Here is a 14,247-nt window from a genome sequence, read left to right as displayed (position 1 = left end):
TTATTTCAAGAATTCAACTTAACAGGTGAAACTAATATATTATATAGACTCATTACATGCAAAGTGAGATATTTCAAGCCTTTATTTGTTATAATTTTGGTGATTATGGTTTACAGCTTATGAAACCCACGAAATCAAAATCCCAGAAAATTAGAATATTACATGAAATCCCACAGTAATTACACAGTGATACCATGGTCATTGAACCAGGTTTTGGTTCTTTTGGCAGTGTGGGCAGGTGCAAATCCTGCTGGAAAATGAAGTCAGCGTCTCCATAAAGCTTGTCTGCTGAAGGAAGCATGGAGTGCTCTGGACATGTCCTGGTAGACGGCTGTGTTGAGTGGACAGCACAGTGGACCAACACCAGCCGATGACATGGCTCCCCAAACCAACACAGACTGTGGAAACTTCACACTAGACTTCAAGCATCTTGGATTGTGTGCCTCTCCATTCTTCCTCCAGACTCTGGGACCTTGGTTTCCAAATGAGATGCAAAATTTGCTCTCATCAGAAAAGAGGACTTTGGTCCACTGTGCTTTATTAAATCCAGAGTCAACGCAGCCGTCTACCAGGACATTTTCAGAGCACTTCATGCTTCCTTCATTTTCCAGCAGGATTTGCACCGGCCCACACTGCCAAAAGAACCAAAACCTGGTTCAATGACCATGGTATCACTGTGTAATTACTGTGTGATTTCATGTAATATTCTAATTTTCACTGAACCACAGGGGAGAACACATTACCTTTCAGTTAGCGCAAGGATATAAGAGAGCGACCTCATGTTTGTTTGCAGGCGTGCGTGTATAAAAACAGGCTCGTTTACTGCAATAGTAATATTTCCAGCCGCCTGAACTTAAGAGGGGACTGAGAAATGTGTGAGAATTGGCGGTTTGTCCGGCCACAGCGGGACTAAAACACTCTCTCTCCTCTTTTCGCCGGTGAGTGAGGCGCGCGCGCTGAACGTTGCTCGTGACCGTCCGCTCTGTTATCCCTTGTGAACGGCGCAATCTGCGCGGCCCAACAAGGGGGAGAGCGGGTTCGCTTTCTGTATGTAAGAAAAGCTGGCCGCGAGCTCGGAGAAGAGAACAGCATACATTTTTAACTGCCGCGAGAGCCGGGATTGAACACGGGTCTCTGGCACGAAAGTCTAAGATTCCGCCACTGAGCCACAGGGGAGAATACAATAGCTTTTGGTTAGAGCGAGGATATAAGAGAGCGTCATCATGTCTTGTGACAGTTGTGCGTGTATTTATAACAGGCTCGTATACTGCGATATGAACAATTCCAGTCGCCTGAACTTAAGAGGGGACTGAGAAATGTTTGAGAAATGGAAGTAGGTCCGGCCACAGCGGGACGAAAACACTGTTTTCCTTTTCGCCGGTGAGTGACGCGCGAGGATGGAGTAGCTTTCTTGTAATGTAAAGAGAGCTCCGCTTCTGCCATCCCTTGTGAGCGGCGCAGTTTGCGCGGCTCGAACAGAGGGAGAGGAAGCTCGCTCCGAGACCGTCCGCTTCTGCCATCCCTTGTGAGTGGCGCAGTAGCGCATTAGAGCCGGCGGTTGAGCGGCCGGGAGGGGGGGCGGAGAGGGTGAGAGAGAAGCTCGAGGGAGAGGTTCCGGCGAGCTCCTCAGTCACATCAGTCTCCGGTAGTCTCTGCGAGCAGCGCTTCTTGCGCGGCCCGGCAGGGACAGGCGGAGCGACAGCTTGGTCGAAAACTTCAAGTCGAGCCCGCAGGGTCGACATTGAAAGTTCTTCGCACTCGGGGCAGCCGCCCCTGGAGAGTGCGGTGGCGGCGTGCTCGCGGCCCAGGCAGAGAGCGCAGATGAGGTGGCGGTCTCTGTTGCTGAGCGGGGCGCGTCACGAGCCGCAGGAAAAACGAGGCATTTTGACAAAAACGCCTCGTGCTCTTTTAGAACAGTAAGAGAAAGTGTGTGTCGCAGGGCGAACACACACAGCAGTAATAAAAGGATATGTCACCGGATAGCGTAGCAGGCACAGATGGCTGAAGGCGGCCGGCTTCCTCAGGCGCTGTCCTAAGCTTGCTGGTCGCTGGTTTCAATGGCGGCGGCTCTCAAGATCCAGCGATGTGTAGAGCTTCGCTGAAGACTAGAAAATCAGATATTCAGCCTGTGAGCCCTCGTTATATACACACTGGCCACACCCATCTTGACGGTTAGAAGGGTGCCACGTTTCACGAGGCTCACTGATAGGCTTAAGCAGTTGCCGCCGAGCAGCCAATGAGCACGCTTATACAGCCTGCCTTGGTCTGCCGGCTGCCGCACTGCGTTGACAATGAATACAAAATTAAGGATAATTTTTGGCTTCAGATCTCGAAGAAAGAAGACTTTCCCGTAGCGTAAGCAACTTACGCAATACGAGAGAATTACTTATCACATGGGAGGTAACAGCCACCTACGGATCATGAGGTTTTTGGATCAACAGTATTGCAGGAAGACTCAAAATGCATTAGGAACAAAAATATGTCTTCAAACTAATCAGATGCATATGTCATTTCACCACAAAATTTGTTTTGGTTAAAAATTATTTAATGGATTGCACTGTTTATGAACAATAAATAAAGCGATCAGGTTGAAGTGCGTGGTTTCTCTCGATCGATAAGAAAAGGAATAAACCTCCCCTTTCAATCCGATCGAAATTTCATTTGGATCGAGCTCAGTCGGAGCGATTAAGGTGTGTATATGAAGGCTTTTCAGTCCGATTGAGCCGTCAATCCCATTACTAACGGATTATTTGGTTGCATGTAAACGTAGCCGGAAGGATTTATGCCTTAATGTGTTGTTGAATTTTGAAAGACGGAATTAGATTGCATTTTAAGGAACGTTAAAACAATTAGTTTTAACTAATGAAAATAGTAACAAGTAAAAATAATTTTAAAATGATAAAGTATTCAGTATTAAACTTCAAATGTATAAATATCCCCATTGTTCATTGTTATTCCCTGCAGCCATGGCATCACAGACCATTGAAGTGGCAGCTCTAGGAAGACCTCTGTATCCTGGTATGCTGTATGACTGCCGCAAGGATACCTTCATTCCAGGTGGTGTGCAGTACCTACTAAAATGGTTTTTACTCTCTTTTTCACCCAAATGTGAATCAACTTTAGAAGTAGATCAGGTAATTTAGAGATTTAAGAGAAAGGACACAACTATTAAATTAGTAGTCTTATAGATACAAAATCGGCATGTCATTGCGTCCTCACACGTTAATATTCAACAATATTATTGATCTGCCTGCATTGACATTATTATATGAGAACTGAACTGAGCTGGACGATGACGTCACATTTTTTAACAGAGCGGCTATATATATACACAGTATATATATATATATATATATATATATATATATATATATATATATATATATATGAATTAAATGAATACCTTTTTTTTAAAACAAAAATGAACCATCACTGAAGTTACTTAAGCTGGACGATGGTGGTATTTTCTTCTAGAAACAAACTTTGTTGTATTATTTTTCTGTTCTCTCTGTAAAGCTGTTTTGAAACAATCTGTATTGTAAAAAGTGCTATATAAATGAAGGCGACTTGACTTGACTCTTAAATCCATTTCTAATTTCAGGTGTCACTCTGTGGGATAAGAAGTCACTGAATGTAGATTTAGACACTCGTCCAAAGCCCATGACAGATTTGAAGTTCAGTAGCTCCGACTCTCTCTCTAGTAAGTCCAGTCTCCTGGATGTGAGTGCTTCCCTGAAGGCCAGCTTCTTGGGAGGGCTGGTGGAGGTGGGAGGATCTGCCAAGTTCCTGCATGACACCAAATCCTCAAACCAACAGTCCAGAGTTACAATGAATTACAGTGAAACCACAAGATTCGACCAGCTCACTATGAGCCATCTGGGTCAGATCACTTACCCTCAGGTCTTTGACCAGAAAACTGCAACTCATGTGGTCACGGCTGTACTGTACGGAGCTCAGGCTGTCATGGTGTTTGAACGGACATTTTCAGAAGACGAAGAAAAGCAGGAGATTGAGGGAGAACTGAATGTCATGGTCAAGAACATCCCTAGATTTTCTATTGAGGGGCAAGGAGCTTTACAAATGACAGAAGGTCATAAGAATAGGGCTGAAAGCATCACCTGCACATTTTATGGTGACGTCCGCCTTGATCAGAACCCCACCACTTACATGGACGCCCTAGAGGTGTACAAGAAGCTCCCCACTATACTGAAGGAGAATCCACTGAATGCAGTTCCAATAAAAGTCTGGCTCTATCCTCTTTCTCTACTGGATCCAAAAGCTGCTCAGTTGGAGAGAGAAATCACCACACATCTGGTTTCCAACACTGAAGATATAATAGAGGGGCTGGGAGAAGTAGAGAGGACATGCAACGACTTCTCCAGAAAAACTCTGGTAAATGTTTTCAAAGACATCAAAGAGAGGCTCCGTTTATTTCAGGGCTCTCTTAAAATTTACAAAAGGGTATTCCTAAAAGCAGTGGCCAAGGTCTTGCCTGCTATACGAGGAGGAGAGATGGAGCAAAAATCATTGGAAGACATCCTGAAGATCCACTACAGCTCCCCCTTTAATGCTGACATGCTTAACCAGTGGTTAGATCAAGCAACGGCTGAACTTAACATCTTGAGTTCTCACACCGAGATACTGGAGGGAATCAAAACTGAAGACTCAAACCGTCTCAAAGCCATCCTCCTTGATCCTAATACTGATGTTGTGGTGTGCTTGACCTTCACATCTCTGAAGTATGAAGACCCGTATCTTTCAACCCTGAAGAAGTTTCTGGAATCTGGCGAGTTTAAAGAGCTAGATGGGGGAATGAAACACAATTCTAGCACGTTAGTATCAGAAGAGTGGCTCAACAATCCTGGTGTCATGTCAAAGATGAGAGAGAACTTAACTCTTTTCAGAAGTTTTTCAGAGGCTAATAAAGATGAAAAGAGATATCGATTCATTATTTCTGCCATCTCCGATCCCTCCAGTCCAGGCTCCTCTATCTATCTGTATGAAACAGGGAATCTGACAGACACACAGTTCCAGCCCGTGTCGAAGCCTCCCCCTCCAGGAGTGGAGAAGGTCCTGGAGGACAGTGTGTTCCTGAAACTGCAGAAGTCCCCAACTGGAGAAACTGTGAGGTACAGAGTGGAGTACCAGCAGGTGAAAGCAGATTCTGGCTCTGAGGAACAGTGGATTATCATAAACACCGCTGATGAAGTCTTTAATCTGACTGGATTGGTGTCTGGAAAGCAGTACTTGATCCGCTACAGGATAGTGGGTAAAGTGGGAGTGAGTGAAGCCAGTGACACTATCGGCCCCATACAGTCTCCAGGTGAGTGTCATATGCACATTTCTTTGCATTCATCTTTATCTTAAAAAAATAAAAAAATATGTATTTGATGTCTAATGTACTTAATCAAATGACATTCACAATAAACAATACAAAGCCTTGAACAAGTGACATGTGCATTGCTCTGTATGAAAACCAATCGGACATTACAAATATAGCTGACATAAAAATAAAATAAATGAATAAACAATAACAATAATAAGCAAAACACACACACACACACACACACACACACACACACACACAAAATCAACTTAACACACAAAAACTGTTGACTCTTAAGACTAATATAATTTAACAAATGCAAATCTCATTATTTATATTCTTTAATAATAATCATTCATAATTACTCTTAATAAATGCAAAGCATACAGACGTTCATTGTAAAGGAAGTAATTGAACTGACCACAGGAAAATAAAATCTATAAATTAAGGTATGACAACAAATTCAAGCTTCAATGCAGCGTGATCTCATGAGAATACGTGTGCATTTTTACGTAAAGTGTAGTTCTACCACACGTACATTTACTTACGTTTTAATACACAGAGAAACGTATAATACTGACAGATTTATAGCACTAAAACGTAAAATATTAACGGATGAACAACTGATATACACATTTGTACGTATTCCTATTTATGAATATTAAAATAGTGGCATTAATGTTTTGACTCTATTGCATTCAATTGTCTTATCAATTACATTTTCAGTCGCATTTATTAATTGCAGTTTACTCATTTACTTAATAATAAATAATAACATTTCACTCTGTTTGTGACTTCTGCTGCAAACTCATTTCAGAGGATTATTACATGATGTTAAACAAGACTACACTTTAAAACCGTAAAATGAATAACATTTCTTTAATCGTTTAACCATTTTGTAATATTTAGTTTGTTTGCTGTGAGACACAAAAGTCGTTTTCTCCTATAGAACAATAGTTGACAATAGAACCATGAAATACACCTGTACGAAAGCCCAACATCGCCCCCTGGAGGTATCTTTATGTGGGTCAGTGACGTTTTAGTATTTCAAAACAGTAAAAAAATAAACATGAAAAGACAAATTAAATATAGCATTTTTTGTGTAAATCTGTGTATATTTTTTGTTTTTATTAGTGCCCTTTATAAAAAAATAACAATATATGACATTTTAATGTGTTTCTTTGTATACAGTCCTTGAAAATGTCATACGGTAAGACGAAATGATTTTTAGAAATAAATTAAATTTGATATTCATGACACGGTTAAATACAACCAAGAATGTAATAGTTGATCTGTAAGTATTCTATGACAAGTTGCAAAATATAAATACCTACACCACAAATACAAAAAAAAAAAAAAAATTTAACGACTACAGCATGTCTTTTTTGCTAGAAATTAGTCAAAAATGCCTTGAAGTTATATATATATATCATACTAGCTCTCCTCCATTATTTTCATGAACCATGTAAACAAAGTATTTATTTTTATTTATTTTAAAATTCAATGTTTTACCATATGACATATTTTGTTTTACCGTATGACATAGTACAATTTCAATGTTTCATTGCATTTTTAATGTAATAAATTGATGTAGGCCAATTCAGAATGATTTCAAAGAAACACAAGGCATCTCAAGTGAACCTTTTATTAACAGTAGAATATATTTCCCAACACTTGAACATTTCTTATAGTCAACTCAACTCTCTTTCAGTACAAGGAACACATAGGACGTGCTATATGTAATACATGACATAGAGATAACTTGTGAAAAATTCAGTTTTTAGCATTCAGTTAAAAAAGAACAGTAACATTCATGTCTGCTATCAAAAGGTTATGAACAACTTAATCTCATATAATTCACAGTAATAGCTCATATCAAAAGATTCATCACTTTTTCACGAAAAGCGTATAACAAATAACAGTAACATTGTGGAGACAAACAGTAACATTATCTTTCATCAAATGTATAACTTCTCACACAGTTTTTTGCCTTTCAGCTACAACAAAATTCATCACTTTACTAAACCATTACAAATGAAGACAAACCTGTTATTCTTGATGCATATGGAACAAACATCCCCCCCCCCCCACCCCCGCACACGCACACGCACACGCACACGCACACCACTACCACAAAGAGCTGGTCATTCTTATACTTTTCAGACCGATATGAATCTTTCCCAGTCCTCAGATGACACTCTTGAGCTTCGACTGGGTGATAATTCTGGTTCTGAGATGACAGCTATGATAGCTGATTGGAAGTAAAAGAGCACATCTCGGGTTTGGGGCCATTTGAAGCAATTCTTCGTCCCCGACGATCTTCAGTACCTGCCCAACAAAAGGCTTTTTGCCATAAGAGACTATAACCATCTTTCCAGCCATGTCCTCTTGGTGGTGGAGGGTGCAGCTTTTTCAGCATTATAATCTAAGACTGAGGGTGATTCACATTCACAGGAAAGTCCCATTCGATGGCAAAAACAGGACAGTTCTCTGGAGAAGATCTTGCCAGGGGTGTTTGTTGTCACTTGATGAATACCCAAAGTGCCTCTGACTGCTGGCAAAGCACCTGGCACAGCCTCATCCACTCTGGCGATGTCAGCCTCTGACACCCAATGGAATTTCACACTTGAATTTGCTTTTGTCAGAAAGGAAAACAACTTTTCAGGGTGTTGGATATCACCTCCTTGAAGCACAAATGCATCGGCAATCCTTTTCATTGAGCCACCAACACCATCTGGCACGCCTTTTCCATGTGCCTTCTCTGAAAAGTTCCATGTTATCTCCTTAATGCCACGAAGAAAAGGCAAGGTGCACATCAAGTAGAAATTTTTCCTATTCCTATATTGCGTTAGTGGGCCATCACTCATGAAGTGCACAGTATTAATTCTTGGATTGAACTGAACTTCATCTAACACAGGCTTCAGATGTGCCCATACTGCCCGCTCGTCATGTCTTAAAGAGTCAGAGATTGTGGCATAAGCTTGTGACTCTTCTGCCATATAAACCATGCATGTGTGGACAGTGGCCTGTTTTCAACTCCCCCCCAATGATAGTGCTGGACCTCAACATTCAATTTACAAGCGTAGTTCTCAGAAAAGTCCATGTGGACTACAGCCTCATGGTCTTGGAGACTGTTCTTGAGGGCCCTGCATTGTTCCACCTGATGTATCCATGTGTACTGATGCTTGGCCAATCCATCGAGTTTTTCATTGAAACTCTTCATGAGATCCTCCCACATCCCAGTCAGAGTTTTCTTCACAAAATGTGAATAGGTTTTACCTTCAGTGAAGACCCTCTCCCTCTGCCATTGACTCCATGACACCTGGCAGGTTTTGTCTGGTAGGAGTAGCTCCATATCGTTATAGCAGCACTTTGCACAAAGCCTAAACATACACGCCCTACTTTTCAAATCACACACAATGTGCGCGAGTGCTTCAGAAGTACTTCTACTGCCTACAAGGCCACTCTGGTGTAGTTTCTAGAGTAGAAGGCTTACATTCTCATGGTCTAGGCAGGCACAGGGGTTTCGGTCATTAGCCTTTGGCTCATTTACATAAAATGGCGGATAAACTGCCGGTATGACACTGCCCGTCCCTCTCCTGCCTCTGCATTGTAGTCTTTATGAAGCTCTTTTAAAGACTTTGTCAACACCCGACGCTGTTCTTTGACCCTATCCTTTGATACTGTGTCCTTTTTTCCAGCTAGGAGACGGCTGTTCTCATCTCTAGTGAGGAACTCCACCACACTCTGTCTTCTTGCTGGCCCCTTCCTGAAAACCTTTGTTGACATGTTTTTTCTTGCTTTTCTGTATTTTGCTGTCATCACCCTGTTGGCTTTCTTGCGAAATCTATCTGCTCTTCTCTTTTCTCTCACAACATCCTTTTTTAGCTGTTCTATCTCCTCCCTCAGTTTCTTTATACGTACCCCTGTTCGACTGCTGGAGGTTGTTTTCTTTAGGGGTTTATGGGGGGTTGAACAGTGTGGCCCAGGTGGTTAGTAGTGTTGAGACAACCCAGGTGGTGAGGAGTGTTGAGACGGCCCAGGGGGTGAGGAGTGTTGAGACGGCCCAGGTGGTGAGGAGTGTTGAGATGGCCCAGGATGGTCATGGTGTTCGTCCACAAAAGAGTCCTCAGACACTGGTGTCAGATTCATCAATGCCTCCACCTGCCTATTTTTCTCTCTGCATTGTCTCTGGTTGAGCCTCCACTGTTCCGTCCTCTTTGCATGTGCAGCTACTGTCAACTCTTTGACGGCACGATAATAATCACCCTGTTCAGCTTGTTTCCTCTGCCGTTGCCTGCGTGTATATACGTACATTTATTGATATTTATTCATAAATATACATACAAATACACAAACATACATTTATATATATGTATATTTACACACACACACACACACACACACACACACACGCATACACACAAACACACGTGAATAAGTCAAGTCAAGTCAAGTCAAGTATATTTGTATAGCGCTTTTCACAATACAGATTGTATCAAAGCAGCTTCACAGTATTAAATTAAAATAATACAACAAGGTTTGTTTCTAGTGGAATTTATTGATAAAATCAAATTAGATATCCAGAATATCCCCAACTGAGCAAGTCAAAGGCAACAGTGGCAAGGAACCGAAAAACTCCATCAAGTGACCTAATAGTGTCCTAAAACTCCATCAGGTGACCCAATGGAGAAAAAAAAACCTTGGGAGAACCCAGGCTCAGTCGGGGGCCAGTTCTCCTCTGGCGTTTATTAACTAGAGGCCGGATTGTAATTTGGACTGTAAGATTAAAAATATTATATGAATGCCTGGCTGAAGAGATGCGACTTTAATCTAGTTTTAAACTGGGAGAGCGAGTCTGAGCAACGAACAGTATCAGGAAGGCTATTCCAGAGTTTTGGAGCTAAATGTGAAAATGCTCTCCCTCCTTTGGTGGTTCTGGATATCCTAGGTATGACCAAAAGCCTTGAATTTAGTGATCTTAAAGAGCGCGATGGATTATAGGGCGATAGAAGATCCGTTAAATAGACTGGAGCTAAGCCGTTTAGGGCTTTATAAGTCAGTAGCAATACCTTGTAATTAATACGGAACTTTATAGGTAACCAATGCAGTGATGATAAAATCGGTGTTATATGATCATATTTTCTTGATCTAGTAAGAACTCTAGCGGCGGCATTTTGGACTAACTGTAGCTTGTTAATTGAGGATGCAGGACAACCGGCTAATAAAGCATTACAGTAATCTAGTCTCGAGGTCATGAATGCATGAACTAACTTTTCTGCATCAGAAACTGATAGCATATTACGTAGCTTAGCAATGTTTCTAAGGTGGAAAAAGGCGGTTTTTGTAACATATGAAATATGATTTTTGAAAGACAGGTTGCAATCGAGTATAACACCCAGGTCTTTTACTGTAGAGGATAAAGTAACAGGACATCCTACTATATTAAAGTTGTATTGCGAGAGGTTTTGTGGGCGGTTTTTTGAACCGATAAGTAGTACCTCTGTTTTGTCTGGATTTAATAAAAGAAAATTACGCGTCATCCAATCTTTTATATCTTTAACACACTCTGTCAATTTGGATAATTTATCGTTTTCATCTGGCCGTGATGAAATATATATTTGAGTGTCATCAGCATAACAATGGAAACTAATTCCATGTTTCCTTATAATATTTCCAAGTGGCATCATATATACTGAGAATAATAGAGGGCCTAACACAGATCCCTGCGGCACTCCATAGTTTACTGGAGTTATGATCGATTTTTCTCCATTTAAATAGACAAAATGGTAGCGGTCAGATAAGTATGATCTAAACCAGCTTAATGCTTGTCCTTGAACACCAGTATAATTTTGTAGTCGATCTAAGAGTATTGTGTGATCTATAGTATCGAACGCAGCACTAAGATCAAGTAAAACTAGTATTGAGATACAGCCTTGGTCAGAAGCTAAAAGTAAATCATTTGTGATTTTAACGAGCGCAGTTTCAGTGCTATGGTGCGGCCTGAAACCAGACTGAAACTTCTCATAGATATCATTTTCTTGCAAGAAAGAACACAATTGAGCGGACACCACTTTTTCTAATATTTTAGACATAAATGGAAGATTTGAAATGGGTCTATAATTTGCTAGGTTATTATGATCTAATTGTGGTTTCTTAATGAGAGGTTTTATAACTGCCAGTTTAAATGTTCTTGGAACATGACCTAAAGATAAAGACGAGTTAATAATATTAAGGAGAGGCTCTTCCACTACAGGTAACACTTCTTTCAGTAGTTTAGTTGGTATCGGATCTAATAAACATGTTGTTGTTTTAGAGGAAGTGATAAGTTTATTTAACTCTATTTGTTCTATAGTTGTAAAGCACTGTAATTGTTCTTGCGGGGTGATAATTAAGGCTGAATTATAAGGCGCAACTGAAGATTGAACGTTTACAATTGTGGTTCTGATGTTTTCTATTTTCTCAGTGAAGAACTTCATAAAATCATTACTACTAAACTGTAATGGGATATTTTGTTCGGGTGATGTCTGTTTATTTGTTAGTCTAGCCACGGTGTTAAATAAAAACCTTGGATTATTTTGGTTATTTTCTATTAGTTTGCGGAGGTGCTCAGCCCTGGCTGCTTTTAGGGCCTTTTTATAACGTGACATACTGTCTTTCCACGCGATTCTAAAGACCTCTAAATTAGTTTGTTTCCATTTACGCTCTAAAATACGGGTTTCTCTCTTTAGAACATGCGTGGTATTGTTGTACCACGGTGCTTTAATTTTCTCTCTGACCTTTTTTAATCTAATAGGTGCAACAACATCCAATGTTCTAGAGAGAATAGTGCTCATAGTGCTAGTTAGTTCTTCTAGTTCATCTGTTTGTTTGGGTTCAGGCAGCAGCTGAGACAGATCGGATAAGCAATTTGAGAAATTATCTATGGTGGATGGAAGGATTGTTCTGCCTGGTTGATAACGCGGCGCCGCATGACATATTACAGCAGTACGTAATATGCAAGTTACCATGTAATGGTCAGTGACTTCATCACTTTGCGGTATAATATCTATATCGGTTGGATCGGTTCCATGTGATATAATTAAATCGAGTGTATGATTAAGACGATGAGTTGGTCCGGTGACGTTTTGCTTGACCCCAAATGAATTTAATAAATCTGTAAACGCAGCCCCTAACGCATCATTTGGATTATCTACGTGTATGTTAAAATCTCCTACAATTAATGCTTTATCGACATTGACTAATAGGTCTGAGAGAAAATCTGCAAACTCTTTTAGGAAATCAGCGTAAGGCCCAGGCGGTCTATATACGGTAGCCAAGGCTAGAGATAATAGGGATGTTTTTCTAACATCTAAGAGCGTAACATTTAGTACAAGTACTTCAAACGAAATAAACTTATAACCCGCTTTCTGAGTAACATTGAGAATATCTCTATAAATTGTCGCAACACCACCGCCACGACCAATTAGACGGGGCTCATGCTTATAGGAGTATCCAGGAGGAGCAGACTCATTTAGACCGAAATAATCATTTGGTTTAAGCCAGGTTTCAGTTAGGCAAAGTACATCGAAGCTATTATCTGTGACTATTTCATTTACAATAACTGCCTTAGGTGTGAGTGATCTAATGTTTAGAAGACCTAGCTTTAGAAATTGTTTTTGTTTACTAATAGCAACATTTTCTGTTTTAATAACAATTAGATTTTTCCTAGATCCTGCAGTAGATTTGTTATTTGATCTCACTAAACGAGGAATAGACACGGTTTCTATGCAATATTCTACACTAGTATTTATATCAGTTAAATTGGTGCAGCAGAGACTATGATTTGGACTTTTGGTTACTAGTCAAAAGGTATTTAACATTTTGGAGATGTTATCCGACAGAAGATCTGCTCCGAATCTGCTTGGGTGTAAGCCATCGGCACGGAAAAGCCTAGGACGCTCCCAAAACAGATTCCAATTATTTACAAAGAGCAGTTTCTGCTCATTGCACCATGACATTAACCATTCATTTAGCGCAAATAATCTGCTAAACTTTTCATGTCCTAGTCGGTACGTGGGAAGCGGTCCTGACACTATGATCGTTGTTTCAGGCGATGTGCTGCGTACCGTATCGATCAGATTCCTGAAGTCTTTCTTCAGAATCTCTGTCTGGCGCATCCTGATGTCGTTCACTCCCGCGTGGAGGACAACAGTTCCGACGCGCTCGTCACCGTTCAGAATCTCGGGAACGTGAGTAGCGATTTCAGAAACACGAGCACCAGGAAAGCAGTGACTGTGCACCTTACTTTTACCTAACGTTGCGCGTACGTGCCGAATGATGGAATCGCCGATGATCACAGCATCGCGTTCTGTTTCGCGAAGAGGGGAGAAGCGGTTTTGTGTGGATAACTCGAAAACCGGGAGGGTCGGAGAGAGTCTTGGTCTAGACCTGACTCGCGTCTTCCGCTGCGGAACCACCCAGGCTTCGTGGTGGCGTGTTGGAGCCGGAGTGAACGAGACCATGGCTGATCGCGACCTCGGCGCTCGGGACCTATGTTGAGAAACGCACGGAGTAGACGAAGTCGGAGTCAGCGGGTTAGTAACGTTAATCTCTGATTTGTGTGCATCGGCGCGTGATGTTTCAAGAGCTAACCGCCGGTCTATCAGCTCGGCTTGTCTCAATAAAAGGTCGTGGATCTGTTTCTCAACAGCTTCCAGCTCAGACTGCAGTGCGTGCAGCTCAAATGTGTCCTCACCTGCACCAAAAGGTAGACTACTTTCATCTGATATATTCGCCATTTTAACAGATGGACAGTAAGTTAGCAACGAAGCTACCAGTGATGCTATCAATATTAATACTAATTTATGACTGAAGTTTTAGATATAATCCGTCTTTTTAGTGGTACGGGTGTAGAGTAGACGCACGATAGGCGAAAAATG

General features: G+C 41.1%; 1 protein-coding gene across 1 annotated transcript in view; it reads left to right on the top strand.

Annotated features, from left to right (window-relative positions):
- The window catches only part of LOC311289272 (neoverrucotoxin subunit beta-like), a 36,904-nt gene that overhangs the window by 8,046 nt on the left and 14,611 nt on the right, over positions 1 to 14,247 (top strand). The window contains exons 2-3 of the mRNA XM_084407111.1: positions 2,965 to 3,057; positions 3,602 to 5,323. Of these exons, the coding sequence (XP_084263237.1) occupies positions 2,967 to 3,057; positions 3,602 to 5,323 (1,813 nt within the window). The 5' untranslated portion in view covers positions 2,965 to 2,966. The remainder of the gene's footprint in view (positions 1 to 2,964; positions 3,058 to 3,601; positions 5,324 to 14,247) is intronic.

The sequence above is a fragment of the Rutilus rutilus genome (assembly GCF_951802725.1).
Source record: "Rutilus rutilus genome assembly, chromosome: 4".
Taxonomy (NCBI): domain Eukaryota; kingdom Metazoa; phylum Chordata; class Actinopteri; order Cypriniformes; family Leuciscidae; genus Rutilus; species Rutilus rutilus.
This window is presented reverse-complemented; position numbering and strand designations above follow the sequence as displayed.